General features: G+C 40.9%; 1 protein-coding gene across 21 annotated transcripts in view; it reads left to right on the forward strand.

Annotated features, from left to right (window-relative positions):
- The first annotated feature begins 10211 nt into the window (after nucleotides 1–10211).
- Nucleotides 10212–18237, forward strand: part of Pum1 (pumilio RNA binding family member 1) — a 112885-nt gene continuing 104859 nt past the window's right edge. For 11 of the 21 annotated variants that reach the window (XM_020156592.1, XM_020156596.2, XM_020156598.2 and 8 more), the window contains exons 1-2: nucleotides 10214–10490; nucleotides 14547–14920. In XM_020156592.1, the coding sequence (XP_020012181.1) occupies nucleotides 14558–14920 (363 nt within the window). In that variant the 5' untranslated portion in view covers nucleotides 10214–10490; nucleotides 14547–14557. Of the gene's footprint in view, nucleotides 10491–14546; nucleotides 14921–18237 lie in introns of those variants that run through there. The other 10 variants (XM_020156600.2, XM_074080743.1, XM_020156601.2 and 7 more) reach the window with 5 other exon arrangements.

Here is an 18237-nt window from a genome sequence, read left to right on the forward strand (position 1 = left end):
ACAGGAGTGTAAAATGTGCAGTCACTTCAGAAGACAGTCGCACAGTTCCTCAACTGGTTAAGCAAAGAGTTACCGTATAACCAAGCCTGGACTACCATTCCTACCCATGTGCCCAGGAGAAACAAAACATGTTCACACAGAGACTTATACACGGATGTTTACAGCAGCACACGGTCATGACACCCCAAAGGTAGAAAGAACGCAAATAGTGAATGGCTGAACGGATACATAAATGGTATAGCTATACAATAGCATATTATTTGCTTGTTAAAAGGAAGGAAGTCTGGGCATGTGGCTTAAGTGGTAGGGTGCCTGCTTAACAAGTAGGAGGCCCTGAGTTCAAACCCCAGTACTGCCCCTCTTAGAAAAAAAAGAAAACAAAGAAAAGATAAAAATGAGAGGGGCTGTTTCAGCACTCTGGAGGCTGAGGCAGGGGTAATAGTGGAACTCTGTCTCAAAAAGAAAGACAAAAAGGAAGGAAGGATGGATAGAAGGAAGGAAGGAAAGAAGAGAGAGAAAGAAAGAGAGAGAGAGAAAGAAAAAGAAAGAAAGAAAGAAAGAGGGCTGTTAAGGGGATTAAGGAGGCTGGGATGTAGCTCAATGGTAGAACATGTGCTTAACATGTGCGAAGTTCTGGGCTTGAGCTCCAGCACCAGAAAAGAAAGAAGGAGAAAGGGAGGAGGAAGAGGCAGGGAGGAGGAGGGAAATGACTATAAAGTTAGTAGGAGGATCCTCTGGTGGTGGAGCTGTTCTGTATCTGGGTTATGATGGTGGTTACGTGCACCCACAGAGGATAAAACACGTACCCCCACAAATGGGCTCGTGTAAAACTGAGTATGTTGTGTGAACTGTGCCAAGGGCAACTTTCTCATTTTGCATTGCACTACAGTTACGCAAGATGTTACCACTGGGGAAACTGGGTGAAGGTACATGGGGGGTTTCTAGTACATTTTTTTTTTTTTGCAATTTCCTGTAAATCTGTAATTATTTCATAGTAAAACAAATTTTTTTTTGGTTCTACAGGGATTTGAACTCAGGGCTTCACACTTGCTAGGTAGGCTCTGTACTGCTTGAACCATGGCCCCAGCCCTAAAAGACACTTTAAAATATGGAAAGAGTAGAAGCTGGGCATGGTGGTCATACTTGTAATCCCACCCCTTACAAGGCCGAGGCAGGAGTGTGGAAAGTTGGAGGTCAGGCTAGGTACAGTGGTTCATTGCTGTAATCCTCGCTAATCAGGAGTTAAGAAATTGGGAAGATGCCAGCCTGAGCAAAAAGTTTGAGAGATCTCATGTCAACCAGTAAAAACCAAAAACAAAAACAATGTATTGGTGTGATGCGTGCCTGTCATCCCAGCTCCTCGGGAAGTGTAACAGGAGGATCAGAGTCCAGGCTGGCCCTGCAAAAGGCCAGAACCAGTTGGAAAAGTGACTAAAAGCAAAAAGGGACTGTGGGCATGGCTAAAGAGGTAGAGTGCCTGCCAAGCAAGTGTCAGCCTGGCCTACATAGTAGACCCTATCTCTAGATGAATAAATAAAAATTGAAAAAGTAGGGCCCAAAACAAGAACAAAAAATTATGAAGGGGGCTGGTGGAGTGGCTCAAGTGGTAGTGCGTCTGCTAGCAAGCATGAGGCTCTGAGTTCAAAACTCAGTACTGACAAAAAAAATTATGAAGAAGAAATTAAACAACTTCCATCAATGAAAACACCAGGCCCTGATGGTTTATACAAGAAAATCCTGTTACTTTTCAAGAAACGTTCTAATTTTAAGCAGGGTGTGATGGATCATGCCTTTAATCCCTGTACCATAGAGGTAGAGGCAAGAGAATCAAGAGATCAAGGACAGCCTGGGCTACATAGAAAGACCAAGTTTCAAGGAAAAGAAAGGAAGAAGGAAAAGAAGGAAAGAACACTCTCATTTTATACAAATTTACAGAGTAGAGGGAATGCCTCCACCATTCCAATTTGATTTAGTCACTATAACCTTGATACCATATGCTGATAAAGAAAGAACAGGGTGCAAGGTCTCAAGCTCAATCCCCAGGAAAAAAGAAAGAAAGACCAGGGCAGGGAAGTCACACACTGATTTCACCAGTGACAATAAGTGCAAAGATGCTAAAGGAAATATCAAGAACAATATCAATAGCAAAGAAAGAAACAGTATATTATGACCAAGTTGCAGCTATTTTAGGAATAGCACAAGTACATATTAGACTACCTATAGATGTCATTTACCATCATAATCATCATTTAAATAAACGCACAAGTCATTTTAGAAAAACTCACCATAGATTACAAACAAAAGGGTAACCCAAAGACAGCACCAACAAAACCTCAACAAATGTTATCTAGATGAGAAGATGTTAAAATTTTCTTTAAAATCATGACCCTGGGCTGAAGGTGTTGCTCAGTGGTAAAGCACTTCATAGCACACCTGAGGCCCTGAGTTTGATCCCCATGAATTGAAAAGGCAATCATGAACCCATCTTTATGTTACAATTTCTATTCTATTCCTATGTGATGAAGAGCCTGGCCAGAGGAACAATATAATAATAAGTTTGATGTGTTGGTATTGAAAAAAAATAAATGAAATTGTCACTACACTCAGATTATATAATTATATTTATTTAGAAAACACACACACACACACACACACACACACACACACACACACACACACACACACATGGAAGAGCGAGCTTGAGACCAGTCTGAGCTACACCAAGAATAAAAAGGAGGGGCTGGGGATTTAGCTCCGTGGTGGAGCACTTACCTAGCATGTGCTAAAGCCCTGGGTTGCATTCCCAGCCCTGAAACAAGAACAAAAACGAAACAAAACAAACAGCACAAAAGAATTTATAGACAAGTTATTTGAGTAATAGAAGAATGTAACAAGAATAATAGAAGAGGGTAGAAGCAGCAGGTGTGATAGTTCACATCTATAAGCCCATCAATGTGGAGGCTAAGACAGGAAAATCAAGGGTTCCAGGCCAGCCTGGACTACATAGTGAGTTTGAGGTCTTGTCTCAAAAAAAACCTAATAATGCTGGTGGCTCACACCTGTAATCCTAGCTACTCAGGAGTAGTGATCAGGAGGATCACAGTTCGAAGCCAGCCTGGTCAAACAGTTCTTGAGACCTGATCTCGAAAAACCCTTCACAAAAAAGGGCTGGTGGAGTGGCTAAAGGTGTAGGCCCCAATATCACTAAAAAAAAAAAAAAAAAAAAGAAACTCATTAAAATAGCCATAAAACTGGCATATTCAGGAATAAATCTAACAAACAGGTATAAAATCTAGACATAGAAAATGATAATAAAACTTTACTAAATAGTTTTGAGTCAGAGCATATTTACAGTAAGATAACAATTGCAGAAATATGGACTTGATCTATAGGTTCAATATACTTCTTTTCCTTTTTTTACTTTTTCTTTTCTTCTTTCTTTTTTGTTCTTTTTTGAACAGGGCTCACTCTACAGCCTGGGCTAACTTTGAACTTAAGACACTACTGCCTCAGCCTCCCAAGTGCTGGAATTATAGTGTGTGACACCATACTGGGCAGATTCAATATATTTACCTCTATTTCATATAAAAACCAGATAGATTGGACAGACAAGCTAATTAAGAAACAGAAATGTAAGAATAGAAGACTCATCAATTGCTAACAAAAAAAATAATAAAAAGACCAAGAATAGTTTATTTAAACTTTATTCATGTTTTAGCTATTACATACCTTTAAAATTTTCTACAATAAAAAGAATTTTTTAATACAATAAAAATCCTGTATGTTCTTAACCATTTACTCTTAGTATAACAAAATTCAGCTCCAACAATCATGCACAATCTCCCTTCTCCTGGACCCTGTTGTTCTACTTCCCCACTTCAGATTGTTTTGCAGCTCATCCCGACATTACATTACTTTTTTTTTTTACCCTAAATAAGGAACCTGCTTGCAGTATTTGCTCTTCAGTTAACTCACACATGCTAATAAAAAAGTCCAAGTTAGACTGTTTACCTTTAATATAGTTTCAATATATTTATTTATTGTGGTGCTAGGGATTTAATCCAGGGAGGCCCTAATGCTAGGCAAGTGCTGTGTCACCCAGCTCTATTCCCAGTCCTTATTTTCACTGTTTTGAATTTTACCCTTTTAATACAACTAAATTTTTAAAATAAATGCAAAACAAATGAAAGAGTTGTTACACTTTTCCTTTTCTTTCTTTTTTTTTTTGCAGTACTGGGGTTTGAACTCAGGCCTACACCTTGAGCCACTCTACCAGCCCTTTTGTTGTGATGTTTTTTTTCTGAGATAGGATCTCACAAACTATTTGCCTGGGCTGGCTTCAAATCATGATCCTCCTGATCTCTGCCTCTTGAATAGCTAGGATTACAGGCATGAGCCACTGGTGCCTGGCTATACTTTTTCTTTCTTTCCATTTTCTTCTACTTCTCTCTCTCTCTTTTTTTTTTTTTTTTTTTTGCAGTACTGGAGTTTGAACTCAGGGCCCCATGCTTGCTAGGCAGGCGCTCTACCACTTGAGCCACTCTGCCGCCAGCTCTTCTTTCTCTGTTTCTTTTTCTCTTTCCTGTGCAGGGCCTTGTGTTACTAGATGAGTGCTACACACTGAGCTGCACTGCCAGCCCCTCGTTCCCTTCCTTATTAGCTTTTCTCCTTTTCCTGTCGTTCACTAGCAATGTGCTCTGCTTCCCCATCTTTTGCTTGTTTAACCTCTGCTTCCACTCTAGTCATCAAGGCCTCTTCACTGCCCTCAACTCAGTTCACTCTGTGTCCCTTGATGATGGGTTGAAAAGACAGCCAGCATCTCCTGAGGCCTTGCCCACATACCAGCCTTTCCAGACAAATGTTATCTCCTGCCTCATTCTTTCCTTCCTCTCCTCCGCTTCTACTCTGTGTTCCACTGACTCATTTTCTCTTCTATGACTCATCTGCCTTTTGACTCGTTATCTTTCTGGATATTTTCACTGACCAATCTTGGAGTTTGCTAATTCTCTCTTCATCAGCATTTAATCTGCATTCAGACCCAATCCATTGTGTTACTACATTTTTCAGTTACAGGGTTAATATTTGGTTGTTTTTGTCTGGGAGTGTGGCTCAAACAGTAAAGCTTCTGCCCAGAAAGTGTGAGGCCTGAGTTCAAACCCCACTCCTGCCTTCCCCTCCCTAATATTATATAGCTATATATACACACATATGTACACATACATCTATACATACACACATACATATATATACACATATGTACATGCATATAGATGTATACAAATATATGGGTTTTTTTTTTTTGATACTGGGGTTTGAACTCAAGGCCCACACCTTGAGTCACTGTACCAGCGCTTTTTTGTTATGGGTTTTTTCCAGATAAGGTCTCGTAACTATTTGCCCAGGCTGGCATTGAACCGTGACCCTACTGATCTCTGCCTCCCAAGTAGTTAGGATTATAGGTGTTAGCCGCCGGCTCCTGGCCTTTCCTCAGTTTTACCACTTTTCCCTCAGTGGGAGGTTTGCTCAGAATTATCTGGTCACCAATACTGGAAGCTGAAGCCTTCCATCACTCCCACCTTCCTATGGGAAAAGCACTCTAATAACCACCATCTGCTAAGAAACAAAAGGACAATGGAAATGTTAACAGTGTAACGATTAATTATCCAAACACCAAAACAATGAAAAAAGTGCATGGAAGGGAGATTTTGCAAATACACAAGCATGAAAGTGTAACAGTTGAAAACCAGTATTGATAGCAAAACATCCTCCCAGAAGAAGACAGACTCCAAACATTAATTACAGTAACTTTTGCTAGCCAGGAACAGTTGGAAGAGAGAAGGAAAATCTCTCTTGAATTGTGTGGCATTTGTCCTTAGTGGTCCTGGTCACTGACTAAGCAGCATGTCTCAGACTACACTTGAACAACCATCACTGTGGGATGGAAGAGGTACTTTTTTTGGTGGTACTGGGGTTTGAACTGAGGGTCTCACACTTGCTAAGCAGGCATTCCACCACCTGAGCCACTCTGCCAGCCCATTTTGTTACTGGATTTTTTTTGAGATAGGGTCTCGAGAACTGTTTGCTCAGGCTGGTTTCAAATCTCGATCCTCCTGATCTCTGCCTCCTGAGTAGCTAGGATTACAGTGGTTGGCGAAGAGGTACTATTTGAAATTCTTATACCAAGGCTTTCTTTAGCTTGAAGTCTAATTGGGCAGCACCTTTTCTCTCTCTTTTTTCCTTACTTTTTTTTGGGAGGGGATGTGGGGCTGGGGAATTGAATCCAGGGCTTCATGCATACTGGCAAATGTTGTTTTTTGAAGACCTTCACTAAAAGTTTCTGTCTGGAGATTTCTATAAGTTTTCCTTTGATTAGTTTACAATGGCAAGGATTAAGTTTCTCCTGATTAGATTAAAAAAATCTTTCTCAAGTCTGCTCTAATCCTCTCCCCAGGTCAGCTTGATTAGATTTTTAGGTTTGGAAAACTCTCTAAAATAGATGATATTACCTGTTATATAGGGTTTAACCAGGCAAATTGTGATGATTCCTGTTTTAGGGAATGATTTCAACATTGTCCTGCCCAGACAACGCTCAGCAAGTAACCTTTGACAGACAATATATTGGGGTAAATGTTAACCCAGTTCCTTAGCCTTGGCTTTCTCATCTTTAATGGGAATGTTAATGTTGCCATCTCCTAGATAGGGCATCTCATAGATTAGGGATTTTAAAAAGAAATAAAATTAAATGACTATAAAAGCCTCAGGAAAACACATGGCACAAAGGTAAGGATTTGATAGCAGGACAGTCTCATGAACTTGTTGGAGTTCATGCTCTGTTAGGGTTATTTTGGGGCTGGGTGGGCCTTAGGCTATTTATTTTATTATTTATTTATTTATTAGTACTGTAGTTTGAACTCAGGGTCCACAGCTTACGTCATTCTACCAGTTCTTTTTTTTTTTTTTTTAAATAAGAAGTGGGATTTATTAGAGAGAAAGGAAAGGCTACAGCTAGAAAAGCACAGCAGAGCCTGGAAGCCGGTAGCTCTACCAGTGCCTTTTTTGTGATGAGTTTTTCTAGATAGGGTCTGAGGAACCATTTGCCTGGGTTGGCTTCAAACTGAGATCCTCCTGATCTCTGCCTTCTGAGTAACTAGGGTTACTCTTAGGCTCTTTAAATGAAAGCAATTCCTTGAAGGAGACCAGGGATTGGTGACATGTATCCTGCTGGGACTGCTTCATTTGATTGAGCAGAGGCCTGAAGGCTGGTGCTATCTGACTGTGGCTAAGCTGATACTAGAATCTCTCTGCCTGAGTAATGGAAGCCAAAGCCAAGACATGGATCTCAGGATGCACACAGAGCTTGGTAAGATTCTGAAAACTCTTTCTCATGTCTGCCATGTTTCTTCCTCCCGCATATTTTGCTATGTGTCTGTTCAGCACTGTGCAGTGTCCTGGTCCCTGGAGCGAAATGTACTACTTACTTTATTTCACTAAGTGCTATTATATCAATGCCATGTTGCAGGGGGAAAAATAGACTCAGGGAGGTTAAGTAATTTCTAGTCTGACTCCAGAGCTGGGTCTCTGAATACAACATATTACTTAAAGTGCTGACACTCAAGTAGTCTTTGAATCCATACATGTTATAAACTTTTTTTTTTCTATTTTGGATGGGATTGGGGTTTGAACTCAGGGCTTTGAGCTTGCAGAGCAGGTACTCTGCCACTTGAGCCATGCCTCCTGTCCATTTTACTCTGTTTTTTGTTTGTTTGTTTTGTAGTGCTGTGGTTTGAACTCAGAACCTACACCTTGAGCCACTTCCACCAGTCCTTTTTTGTGATGGGTTTTTTCGAGGTAAGGTCTCACGAACTTTAGATATAGACACTGTACCAAGAAAAGAAACCCCAGGAATAACATGAAAAAAAATACAACTACCCAGGAGTCAGTGGCTCACGCCTATAATCCTAGCTACTCAGGAGGCAGAGATCAGGAGGATCTAGGTTTGAAGCCAGCCCAGGAAAATAGTTCTTGAGACCCTATCTCAAAAATATTCATTATGAAAAAGGGCTGGTGTAATGGCTCAAGTAGACAGCACCTGCCTAGCAAGTGTGAGGCCCTGAGTTCAAACCCCAGTACTACCAAAAACAAAACAATTTATGCTCAATTCAACTATTATAAGTGCTGATTTCCTAACAAACTTCCAGAAATACCATGTGAACCAGTGTTTAAAAGTAAAAATAGATTACAAACTTGCATTTCTTTTGTAGATATTTTTCTAATCTTTCATAGCTTTGAGATATATTTGCGTATCATAAAATCTACAGTGTACAGTTCAGTTGTTTTTAGTAATCACTGTGACAAACTCATTTTAAACATTTTCAACACCCCGAAAAGAAACTCTGTACCCTAAAGTAGTACCTTCCCATTCCTTCTTGGGCTAGTTATTGTTTATGTTTTTTTTTTTTTGGTCATTTGCGATTTTGCTATGTCTTAGTGTATTTTGGATTTTTTTAGTTACTTTGTTGGTTTTTGCTGACTCTAGAGGGTTTTTTTTTTTTTTTGCAGTGCTGGAGTTTGAACTTTAGGGCCTACACCTTGAGCCACTCCACCAGCCCCTTTTTTGTGATGGTTTTTTTTTTTTCGAGATAAGGTGTCTCCAACTATTTGCCCAGGCTGGCTTGGAACTGCGATCCTCCTGAGAAGCTAGGATTACAGGTGTGAGCCAATGGCACTGAGCTAATTCTGGAGTTTGAACTCAAGGGCTCAGGCTTGCAGCAAGTACTCTATCACTTGAGCCACGCCCCTAGTCCTTTTTGCTTTGGTTATGTTTCAGATAGGGTCTCCTGTTTCTTTTCTTTCTGCGTTTTATCTTTCTTTTCTCCTTTATTTTATTATTTTTACATTTACTTACATGTGTATACATTGTTTGTGCCACCTCCCCTCCACTCCCTCATCCTCCCCAACCCCCCTTTCTTTCTTTTTCTTTTCTTTCTTTCTTTCTTTTTTTTTTTTTTTTTTGCAGTACTGGGGTTTGAACTCAGGGCCTACGCCTTGAACCATTTTTGTGATTCTTTTTTTTTTTTTTTTTTGAGATAGGGTCTCACGAACTATTTGCCCAGACTGACTTCAAACCAAAATCCTCCAGATCTCTGCCTCCTGAGTAGCTAGGATTACAGGCACCCTGGGTCTCCTGTTTTTATTAGGGGAGTCTGAACCAGGATCCTCCTACCTAAGGCCTGCAGTGGAGCTGAGATTATAGGCCTGAACCATGGAAGTGGCCCTTGGATTTTATATTATTGACCAGAGAAGTTACTGTGATGGGTAACTATTTGCTTACTATGTATTGCAAGTATTTTCTCATTGTTTCTACTTTGTTGCTGGCCTCCCTTCCTGTATAGATGTTTACATTTCTTTGGTCAATATTTTTCTTTATGATCTATTGATTTTGATTTGTAATTAGAAATATTATCTCTCCTCCAATTATGGAGTTCCTTCTCTTACCCTCTCCCCACAATATCTTCTAGTTTTTTATAGTATTGTGATTTGTCTAAGTTTTAAATTTATCCTGAGTTTAGTTTAAGATTATATAACTACCTTATCAAATACTAGTAATTTGAAAAGTCACTTTACCGAATGGCCACATTTTCATTCATTCTTACAACTGGACAGAGTGACAGTAGCTCACATTGAGTGCTTAGAAGCATGTTGGCTCCACGTTCTTGGTTGAATCTGCTACACCATCTTGACATTCCTAATACATAATTTTTGAACAAGGGGCCTCACATTGTCATTTTAGTGCCAGGTCTTGCAAATTATATTGTCGTCATTTACAAGCGCCACAGACCATACATTTTACGGATATGATTCCTTTGTAGCCTCGCGGGTACTTGGTTAAGGAGGTGTTATCCTTTTTGTCTTTATTTTAAAAATGGGGAAACAGGCAGGGACAATAAGTAAGGCCACGAGTCACAGGCTTCAGAGAAGAGGTTCGAACGTGGAGAGCCGGAGCCGTGCGGGCGTGGCAAGCTGGTGCAACCATTGCGGGGACAGGTGGCCAGGACACCCACAGCCGAGTTCTGGGCTCCGCGGAAGCCCCCGCGCGGTCCCGCGTGCCCAGCTCCCGGCTGGGCGCTCCGCGCGCCCCCGTGCGCGCCCCGGTGCGGCCGACGCGGCCCCGCCTTCTGCCCTCGGCGGCGCGGGATCGCCCAGCGGGCGGGCCCTCGCGCGCGCAGCGGTTGTGTATGCCTGCGAGTTTCCCAAGTTCACACAGGCCCCGGGTTGGCATGGCAACCCGGCAACCTGTTCCAGAGCTGCCTGCCTTCGCACACGCCGCTGCCACCGCCGGAGCCCGGGCCAGAGCCTATCCCATGATGCACCGCGCCAGCCCAGTCCCCAGTGGGCCGCCATGTTGTCGGAGTGAAAGGTAAGGGGGAGCGAGAGCGCCGAAGAGAGAAGCTCGGGGGGCTGAAATCCATCTTCATCCTACCGCTCCGCCCGTGAGTATCCGTCCCCTGCCGTCCCTAAACGATGCTCCGGACGCCTAGCGAGCAGATGATCCCTCCGTATTGGCGTTTGAGAGCGTTTGGGGGGGTGAGAAGGGCTTTGGAAAAGCCGCCGGGGCCCTGGCGGAGGCTTCTCACTTGCTGTTCCTCGTACATGTTTTGGAGTCAGCAGCAAGGCCCCTATTGTTATCAAAGGAGGGAGGGGGTGGGGAGCGGGGCCGAAGCGAGGAAAATGCAGGGGGTTTAGGCCCGGGCCTGAGGCCTAGAGTTGTCTGTGGTGCTTGTGCTCGGCCCTGTTGGGGAGTCCCCGGACATTGGTGTTGCCATTCGGGTTGCTTTTTTTAATGGGTTTGCGAAGCCCCGAATCTTGTGTGTGGCCGTGGAGTGTAATTCCGTGCCACCCCGATTTCTTCCACTTCTCGAGCTTCCGTGGCAGCGTCGATGGAGGAGGAACAATAAATGGGGTGTCGAGAGCTCCGTGGCCCTCGTCCACGGGTGAGACCCGCCGCGGGGGAACTTTGCAAGGCTTCGGTGTGCAGAAGTGGCGATCAGGAAGTTTCAGATCGCTTCTTAGGCTCCTGGGTGCTAGTGGCCTTTTGTTTCCGTGAGAGCTTGTGTTTTTGGTGGGTTCCTCCTCCCTGAGCCTCCCGGTGTTGTTGCCTCTCAACTCATAAAGAGGGGTTCGCCCCTCTGTAGGAGAAAAAACGTCTGGATGCACAATCCTGGGTAGTTTTCGTCCTCGCAAACGTGGTTGGTAAACACAGGTCATTTGTTTTACTTGAGTACCACTCCCACCTCAAATGAAAATTACTTTCCTGTAACTTTACTCCACTGAAGTTCATAAGCCCTTCCATAGCCTCCACCAAACAAGAAAAAACCTCCTCAAACCAAGCCAGAGAACCCACACACAAATGACCAGAGGCGGCTTTCTCCTCACCAAAGTTTGAAGGATTGCTCCCCTTATTGTTCAATGATGATAAAACACTGTTCTCAGCGCTTGATCGTTTTGCTCACTTCATACTATTACTGGGATTATTAGGGATGAGATTTTATGAGACTTGTTTTGGGGGTTCTATTTTAAAGTCACTTCTGAGACAACAGGTTTGTAGCTCTAGCTTTTTGTTTGTTTTTGAAAACACTTAAAAAGTCACCAAGTCAATCCTCCCCCAAGATAGGTGGCTTCCGATGCAGTTTTAGTAAAACAAACATTTGGACCCTTTGCTATTTTTAACTTTGTAAAACATTGTGGAGGCTGTTGATTCTTTATCTGGATCTTTTGGAAATACTGCATTCTGAACTTTGAGTTACTGTATTTTGTCTTAGCCACGCTTGAATTCATTTTGTCCAAGGCCACAGCTTTTTGAAGTTGGAATTTGTTTAGTTTGGGTTTAAGATAAACTGCGTTAAAATAAATTTATGACCACAGAATGTTTGTTTAGCGTGGTAAAAATAAACACTTTTTAAACCACTAAGAATTTTAGTAAAAGGACATAGATTAAACGATGTTTCTTTGAAGTTTTCTAACTCTTATTAAAAAATGCATAATCAAACCAAGCTACATCTTGTTTGAACAATTTGAAAGCTAGTTAGAACTGACACTTAATTGTAGTTGCTTAAAACTTATAAAGTGTTACTTGTTAAAAAAAATTACATTTCAAATGCTTTCAAACTTCCTTTGAGAGTTTCCTACAAGGTACAAGGAATTTAAATGTTTTCTGATAATTAGGTGATTGATTTCTTAATTTTTGTTCTATAGTTGCCAAGATACTACAAAATTACCCAAGACACATGTTAATTGCTTAGGTATTTGCTCACTTGTAAATTGCCCCTCCTGCCAGGTTTTCTCTTGTTGAAGAAACTACCTTGCCTCTTTAGGTAAAGCAGGAAGTCTCAGGTCCTACAAATTGCTTTACAAAAGCCAATTGTTTTGTTTGAACATTTTTATAAGAATCTGCCCCCAATCCCTTTTTAGCTGAGATTATATTTAGTGTGCTTCAGTGGTAAGCTACTTTTTCTTATGGAAATTCATTTTAATGAACTATTTTGACAGGTCCTTTATATCAGAAAAGATCGTATTTGCTGTTTTATGAGTTCTCTTAGCTGTGGCACTTCCTTGCCAAACTGGTGGGCTATAAATTCATGGGATCCTCAGCACATTTTTATACTGGGCATAAAAAGGTTAACAATTAACTTATTTTGATTAAAAAACAAAACAAAAAACACACAGTTGAAGCATGGAAGGTTATCTACGTGAGAAATTAGGCTCAGAGGTTGTTAGTTTAGTGGAAGACTTGCCCAAATTGTTAGATTGAGATTCCCCTGAGAAGATGGGACTGTAATGAAAATCAAGTGGGAAGGCATTTGGCTGGTTTGCATTTTGCAAACAGTAATGGTGAAGCAGTAATAATTTTCTAGTTTTGGTTCTTGATTTTATTTATGAAACCAGAAATTAAAGTCTAGAAAGCTAAACTATTTCAGTATCCTCTCAAGGTTCTTGATGGATTGGAATTGTTAACCTAGGGCTGGCTTTCCAAATTAGGTTTTGAACAGATTACAGATTCATTTTGTCATCTTCTGGCTTTAAAGCATGAATTAGTTGTGAGAAATGAATGTTACTTTATCAGGAGGCTACTTATTCAGTAAAGAGAGATTATAATTTCTTCTCTGTTACTGAAAAGGAAGCAGTAAGGCTTATGTAGTAGTGGACTTTTCAGAGGATGGCCTTGAAATTTGGCTCTATTGGTTGTGAACAGATGTGTCCTGATTGGTGGCTGATTTATATACTTTGTATGTACAACTGTAAATTTTTTTTGGCTTTCAGGAACTTTAGTAGTAATGCTTCATAGTAACAATCAATTTTCTTTTTGGCCTTCCAGAGGAATAAAGGACTGGAGTGAGAGATACTGTTGCAAGGGGTTGTAAAAAGAGCCAAGCTCAAGGTGCAGACCAGATATCTGCTTCTTACTAGCAGAATGGCCTTAGCACATCGTATAACTCCTGTACCTTAATGTTTTCATCTGTAAAATGGGGGATAAAAATCCTTACTTTCCAATGTTTTTGTGAGCTAATGTTGGAGATTACATTTGCTACACTGTTATATGGTGAGACTTCTGGGTTTTAATTTAAAGTGAGGCTTTCTATACTAGTAAAGTGAATTTGGTTTGTCTCATCCTGCTTCTAGGAGTCAAATCCTAATGAAATAATTATGTGATTACATATAAGTTACTGATAAAAGTCTTGAATTGTTTTTTCCCTATCGATAACAGCTGAGAAGGTTTAAGCTAAGAAGGTTCTGTTGCTGTTCTTGGTCAGAATGTCTAATTGTTTTGAGTATGGTATGAATATATTGGATATTTTAAAGGGTCCTTTCAAGTTTGCCAATCTAAGGCATTGGTTAATTATATTTGAGGTTTAGGGTTTTGTTTGGTTATTAGTATATTTCTATTTCTGCTATAAAGATAATTTTTTTTTTTTTGTGGTATTGGATATGGAACTCAGGGCCTTGTGCTAAGGAGATTGTTCACCTCACTGAACTACACCCCTGTCCATGAAGTTGAAGTTGTGATATTTTAAAAAGCTCGTGTTCCATTTAAAAATTGTCTTAAGGAGAAAGTACGTAAATTGGGTAGTGAAGCCATTCATTGAAGTTTGTTTCTACAGTGTTTTTTTTTTTGTGTGTGTGGTGCTGGGGATCAGCACCAGGGCCTTGCTCATGTTAGCAAGTGCCTTAACAGTGAGCTGCATCCCCAGTCCCTATTTGTTACCACTTGGTAATGCTTCCCTGAAGTTACAGTTTTCAGTCCTGATCCCAATGTCTTAAGGGTGCCTGCCACTAGTTACCTTTATTGCCATACACCCAGCCTAAACAACTCCCGAGTGGAGATTTCAGTTTAGGAAACTGTGTGTATATTACAAAACACTTTGCTATTTAATAGAAACTGGATACATGTGATTGTATTCCAGAACACATAGAATCATATTTGTTTTGGTGTATTTCAGGTTGTTTAAAAAATATAAATATTAAAACATTTGTAACCTGTTTGTTCTTAGGTGTTGGTGGAATGAGCGTTGCATGTGTCTTGAAGAGAAAAGCAGTGCTTTGGCAGGACTCTTTCAGCCCCCACCTGAAACATCACCCTCAAGAACCAGCTAATCCCAACATGCCTGTTGTTTTGACATCTGGAACAGGGTCGCAAGCGCAGCCACAACCAGCTGCAAATCAGGCTCTTGCAGCTGGGACACACTCCAGCCCTGTCCCAGGATCGATAGGAGTTGCAGGCCGTTCTCAGGACGACGCTATGGTGGACTACTTCTTTCAGAGGCAGCATGGTGAGCAGCTTGGGGGAGGAGGAAGTGGTGGAGGCGGCTATAATAATAGCAAACATCGATGGCCTACTGGGGATAACATTCATGCAGAACATCAGGTAAAAAAAGTTCACTATTTCAGCTTTGAAACTTTTATAATCACTGTCCACTTAGGAAATCTGCTTTCATTGAATGTCTTTAAAAGCTTAAATTGTTATTTAATTTGGTTTAAACAAAAGAGTTACGTGTTTTAAAAAATAATCATTGTAATATTATCTGCTAGTACATAGTAGATAACCAATTTATTTTAAAATAGACTTAAGGTTGTTTTAATATGCACATTCCATTTCTAGGAATACTTTTTAACAAAGAGTACTTTTTCCCTTGTTGACATGCTTTTAAGAATTGGGCTGTTTGTAGGACAAATACGTATATTAGGGTCTTTTCTGTTGGATTTGGGTGTCTTATTTTTAAGATGTAGTCAGAAGTAGTGGTGACTTCATAAGAAATCAGCTGCTCAAATGAGAGTTTGTTTGAAGTGGAACTGGTTGTTTTTGTGTCACTAGGAGGGGTTGCATATGTCTTTTAGTTTTTCACCATCTTTGTCCTTGTGTTCTAAAAATTTGTTTGATTTTGGTTAATTTTTACTTTTTTTTTCCCTTGTGATACTGGGGATTAAACCCAGGGCCTCCCATTTGCTAGGCAAGTGCTCTACCACTTGAGCTATGCCCCCTAGCCTTTCTGGTTTTTTGTTTGTTTGTTTTTGTTTTTTTGGGTGGTACTGGAGTTTGAATTCAGAACTTCACACTTATAAAGCAGGCACTCTACCACTTGAACCACATTTCCAGTTCATTTTGATTTGGCTGTTTTGGAGGGGGGGAGGGGATCTTGCTTTTTTTCCTTAAATTTTGTTTTTGAGATAGAGTCTCCTGCTAACTTTGCCTGGGATAGCCTCCAACTCCAGTTCTTCCTGTCTCTGCCTCCTGCGTAGCTGAGATTACAGGCAGTGTACCATCATTCGTGGCCTTAGTTTTAACACTTAATTTTACTAATCCAAAACCGAAGGTGGAAATCAGACCATATTTTACTGATAGTAGTGTGATCTGTGTTTCCTGACCAAAGGATTAGACTTAATCAGATTATTCTTGGAATTGGGTATAGGTTAAATTTGCAAAGGTTCCTTTGATACTGCTAGTTGGAGTATTGGTTAGCAAAAAGAACTGATATTTTTTGTTAGTCCTTTAGTTCTGTTCTGCCTCTAAAACAGCCGGTCAGAAGCACACTGCAAATCTGAATTTTCAGTTATGCTTCCCTTGACTTCTCCAGAAAGGATTCTTTACTATAGTAGAAACAAAGAGTGAGAATTTACTCTCTTATGCAACAGAAATCTATTGATCTCTGTTACTAGTTCCTTTTTTTTTTTTGGAACACTCCACCTTTTTTTCTTTTCCTGTGTTGGGGACTGAACTCCCTTTCCTAGCTTTGTTAGTCAAGCACTGTACCATTCAGCTAAATCCTCAACCCATGGTGCTTTGTTTTACTAGCACAGTCCTCAGAATCAGTACTGTTTCATAGTATCTGTAGGTGAGGGGCATTGAGAACTGCAGGGTCAGGAAGCTGCTTGCTGTGCACTTTTGGCACCTTTTGTTATTATTGTGTACCTATTACTTAAGGCACTTTGTTTCTTGTTAACTTGGAGGTGTTTTTTGTTGTTGTTGTTTTGTTTTTGGTGCTGGGGATCAAACCCAGGGCCTTGAGTGTGCCAGGCAAGAGCTTTATCACTGATCTATACCCCCAGCCCCTCGTACCTTCATGTACATAATTTTTTTTTTTTTTTTTACAGTACTGGCTTTTGAACTTAGGGCCTAATGCTGCTAGGCAGGTGCTCTATCACTTGAGCCACTTGGCAGCCCCTAATACCTTCTTTTATACTGCTCATATTTGGTCTGATAGCGAAAGCAAAGCAAAAAGAAGATATGGGACTGTTACATGTGCAGAATTGGCTGGTTGAAGTTGAAATCTTAGCTTCCTGGTAAAATGAGGTAATAGAGAAAGGGAGTACAGAGGGGGTTGGTTTGGGAATATATGATTAAATTTGATAGTGTATATGTTGATTTTGAGGTGTAGGCAGAATATCCAGGTGGTATACTGTAGACAGCTACATAGAGAAATCAAGGTAAGAGGTGTTGAATTTGGGTAGCACTTGTGTAAGGGGCAAAGCAGAAAGCCTGTTATTTATGCTTTATTTGGATAAGCTTTGTTTAAAAATAATAAAACTTGGTTTTAAAATCTGTCTTACAGATCTATAAAAATCTTAGGTTAACTTTCCTAATAATAAACTGAAGGTGAAAGTTGGAAGGCGGCTCACATTGCTTAGCCTGTCTTTTGCTAAGTGAGCAGATCAGACCCTAGGTCAGTCCTCTGTGGAGCTCTAAGGTCTAAGATCTGGTTGTGCTGGGTAAGCCAACAAGTGTTTATCGAAGGCTTATTGTGGCCTGTCTGAGGCTGACTCCGATTAGAAGGCATCATCTTTGAGATCATGAGCAATTTTGTCCAGCTCAGTTAGCAAACTTGAGTTAATAATATTAAATGACGAAACCTGTTCCCTGCCCTGGGGCCCTAAACCAGTGACCAGTTTGGAATCTGGCATTAATCACCATACAATACTGGTGGGCCAGGTACATGAGATAACGAACAATGTTATGGAACTTTGGGTAGCTGGTGTGGGGTGTAGGTTTGGGCTGCAGTCATTATATTGTGTGGTAATTTACTGCTTTTGGTGTTTAACCCTCTCACCCCTGTACTGAACAATTCTAGGGCAGAGTCTGTTCAGTTTTTCATGCCCCTTTCCCTGGAAGTATTTTATATTGATTGAGGTATTTTATATTAAAATATTTTATATTGATTGAATGAGGGAAAAACCATATGTTCTTCATATTGTTTTGCTCTCAGGTAAATGAGAGGATCTTACAGTTCTGCTGTCTTGGAAAACACATGGGAACAGGTAGAGGCTGTTTGGACAAGGAAAGGTGGTGAGTGTAGTACAGTTGAAGAACAAAGGGTGCTGAGTATGGTGATGTGTGCCTGTAATCTTAGCACTCAGGAGGCTGAGGCAGGAGGAGTGTGTGTTTGAGGCCAGTAGTGCCAGTAGTGAGACTTTGTCTCAAAAAGCAAAACAAGACAAAATAACCCTCTCCCCCAAGCCAGTAAACCACAAAGGGGCATATGTGTAGGTGGAGAATCTCTGTCCTGTCAGCCACTGTTCCTGATGGGAGTGTAAGAGTCTGTGCGATTTGTGAGGTAGGGCAGAGTGGAGAAGAGGTTGGTTGAGAACCACTGATAATGGCAACATTTATTGAGCACTTATGTTCTAGGCGCTTGACTATGTAGTCCCTGAATTTAGTCCTTACAACAATTTTATGAGTGAGGTAATATC

This window comes from Castor canadensis, chromosome 7 (assembly GCF_047511655.1).
Source record: "Castor canadensis chromosome 7, mCasCan1.hap1v2, whole genome shotgun sequence".
NCBI lineage: Eukaryota > Metazoa > Chordata > Mammalia > Rodentia > Castoridae > Castor > Castor canadensis.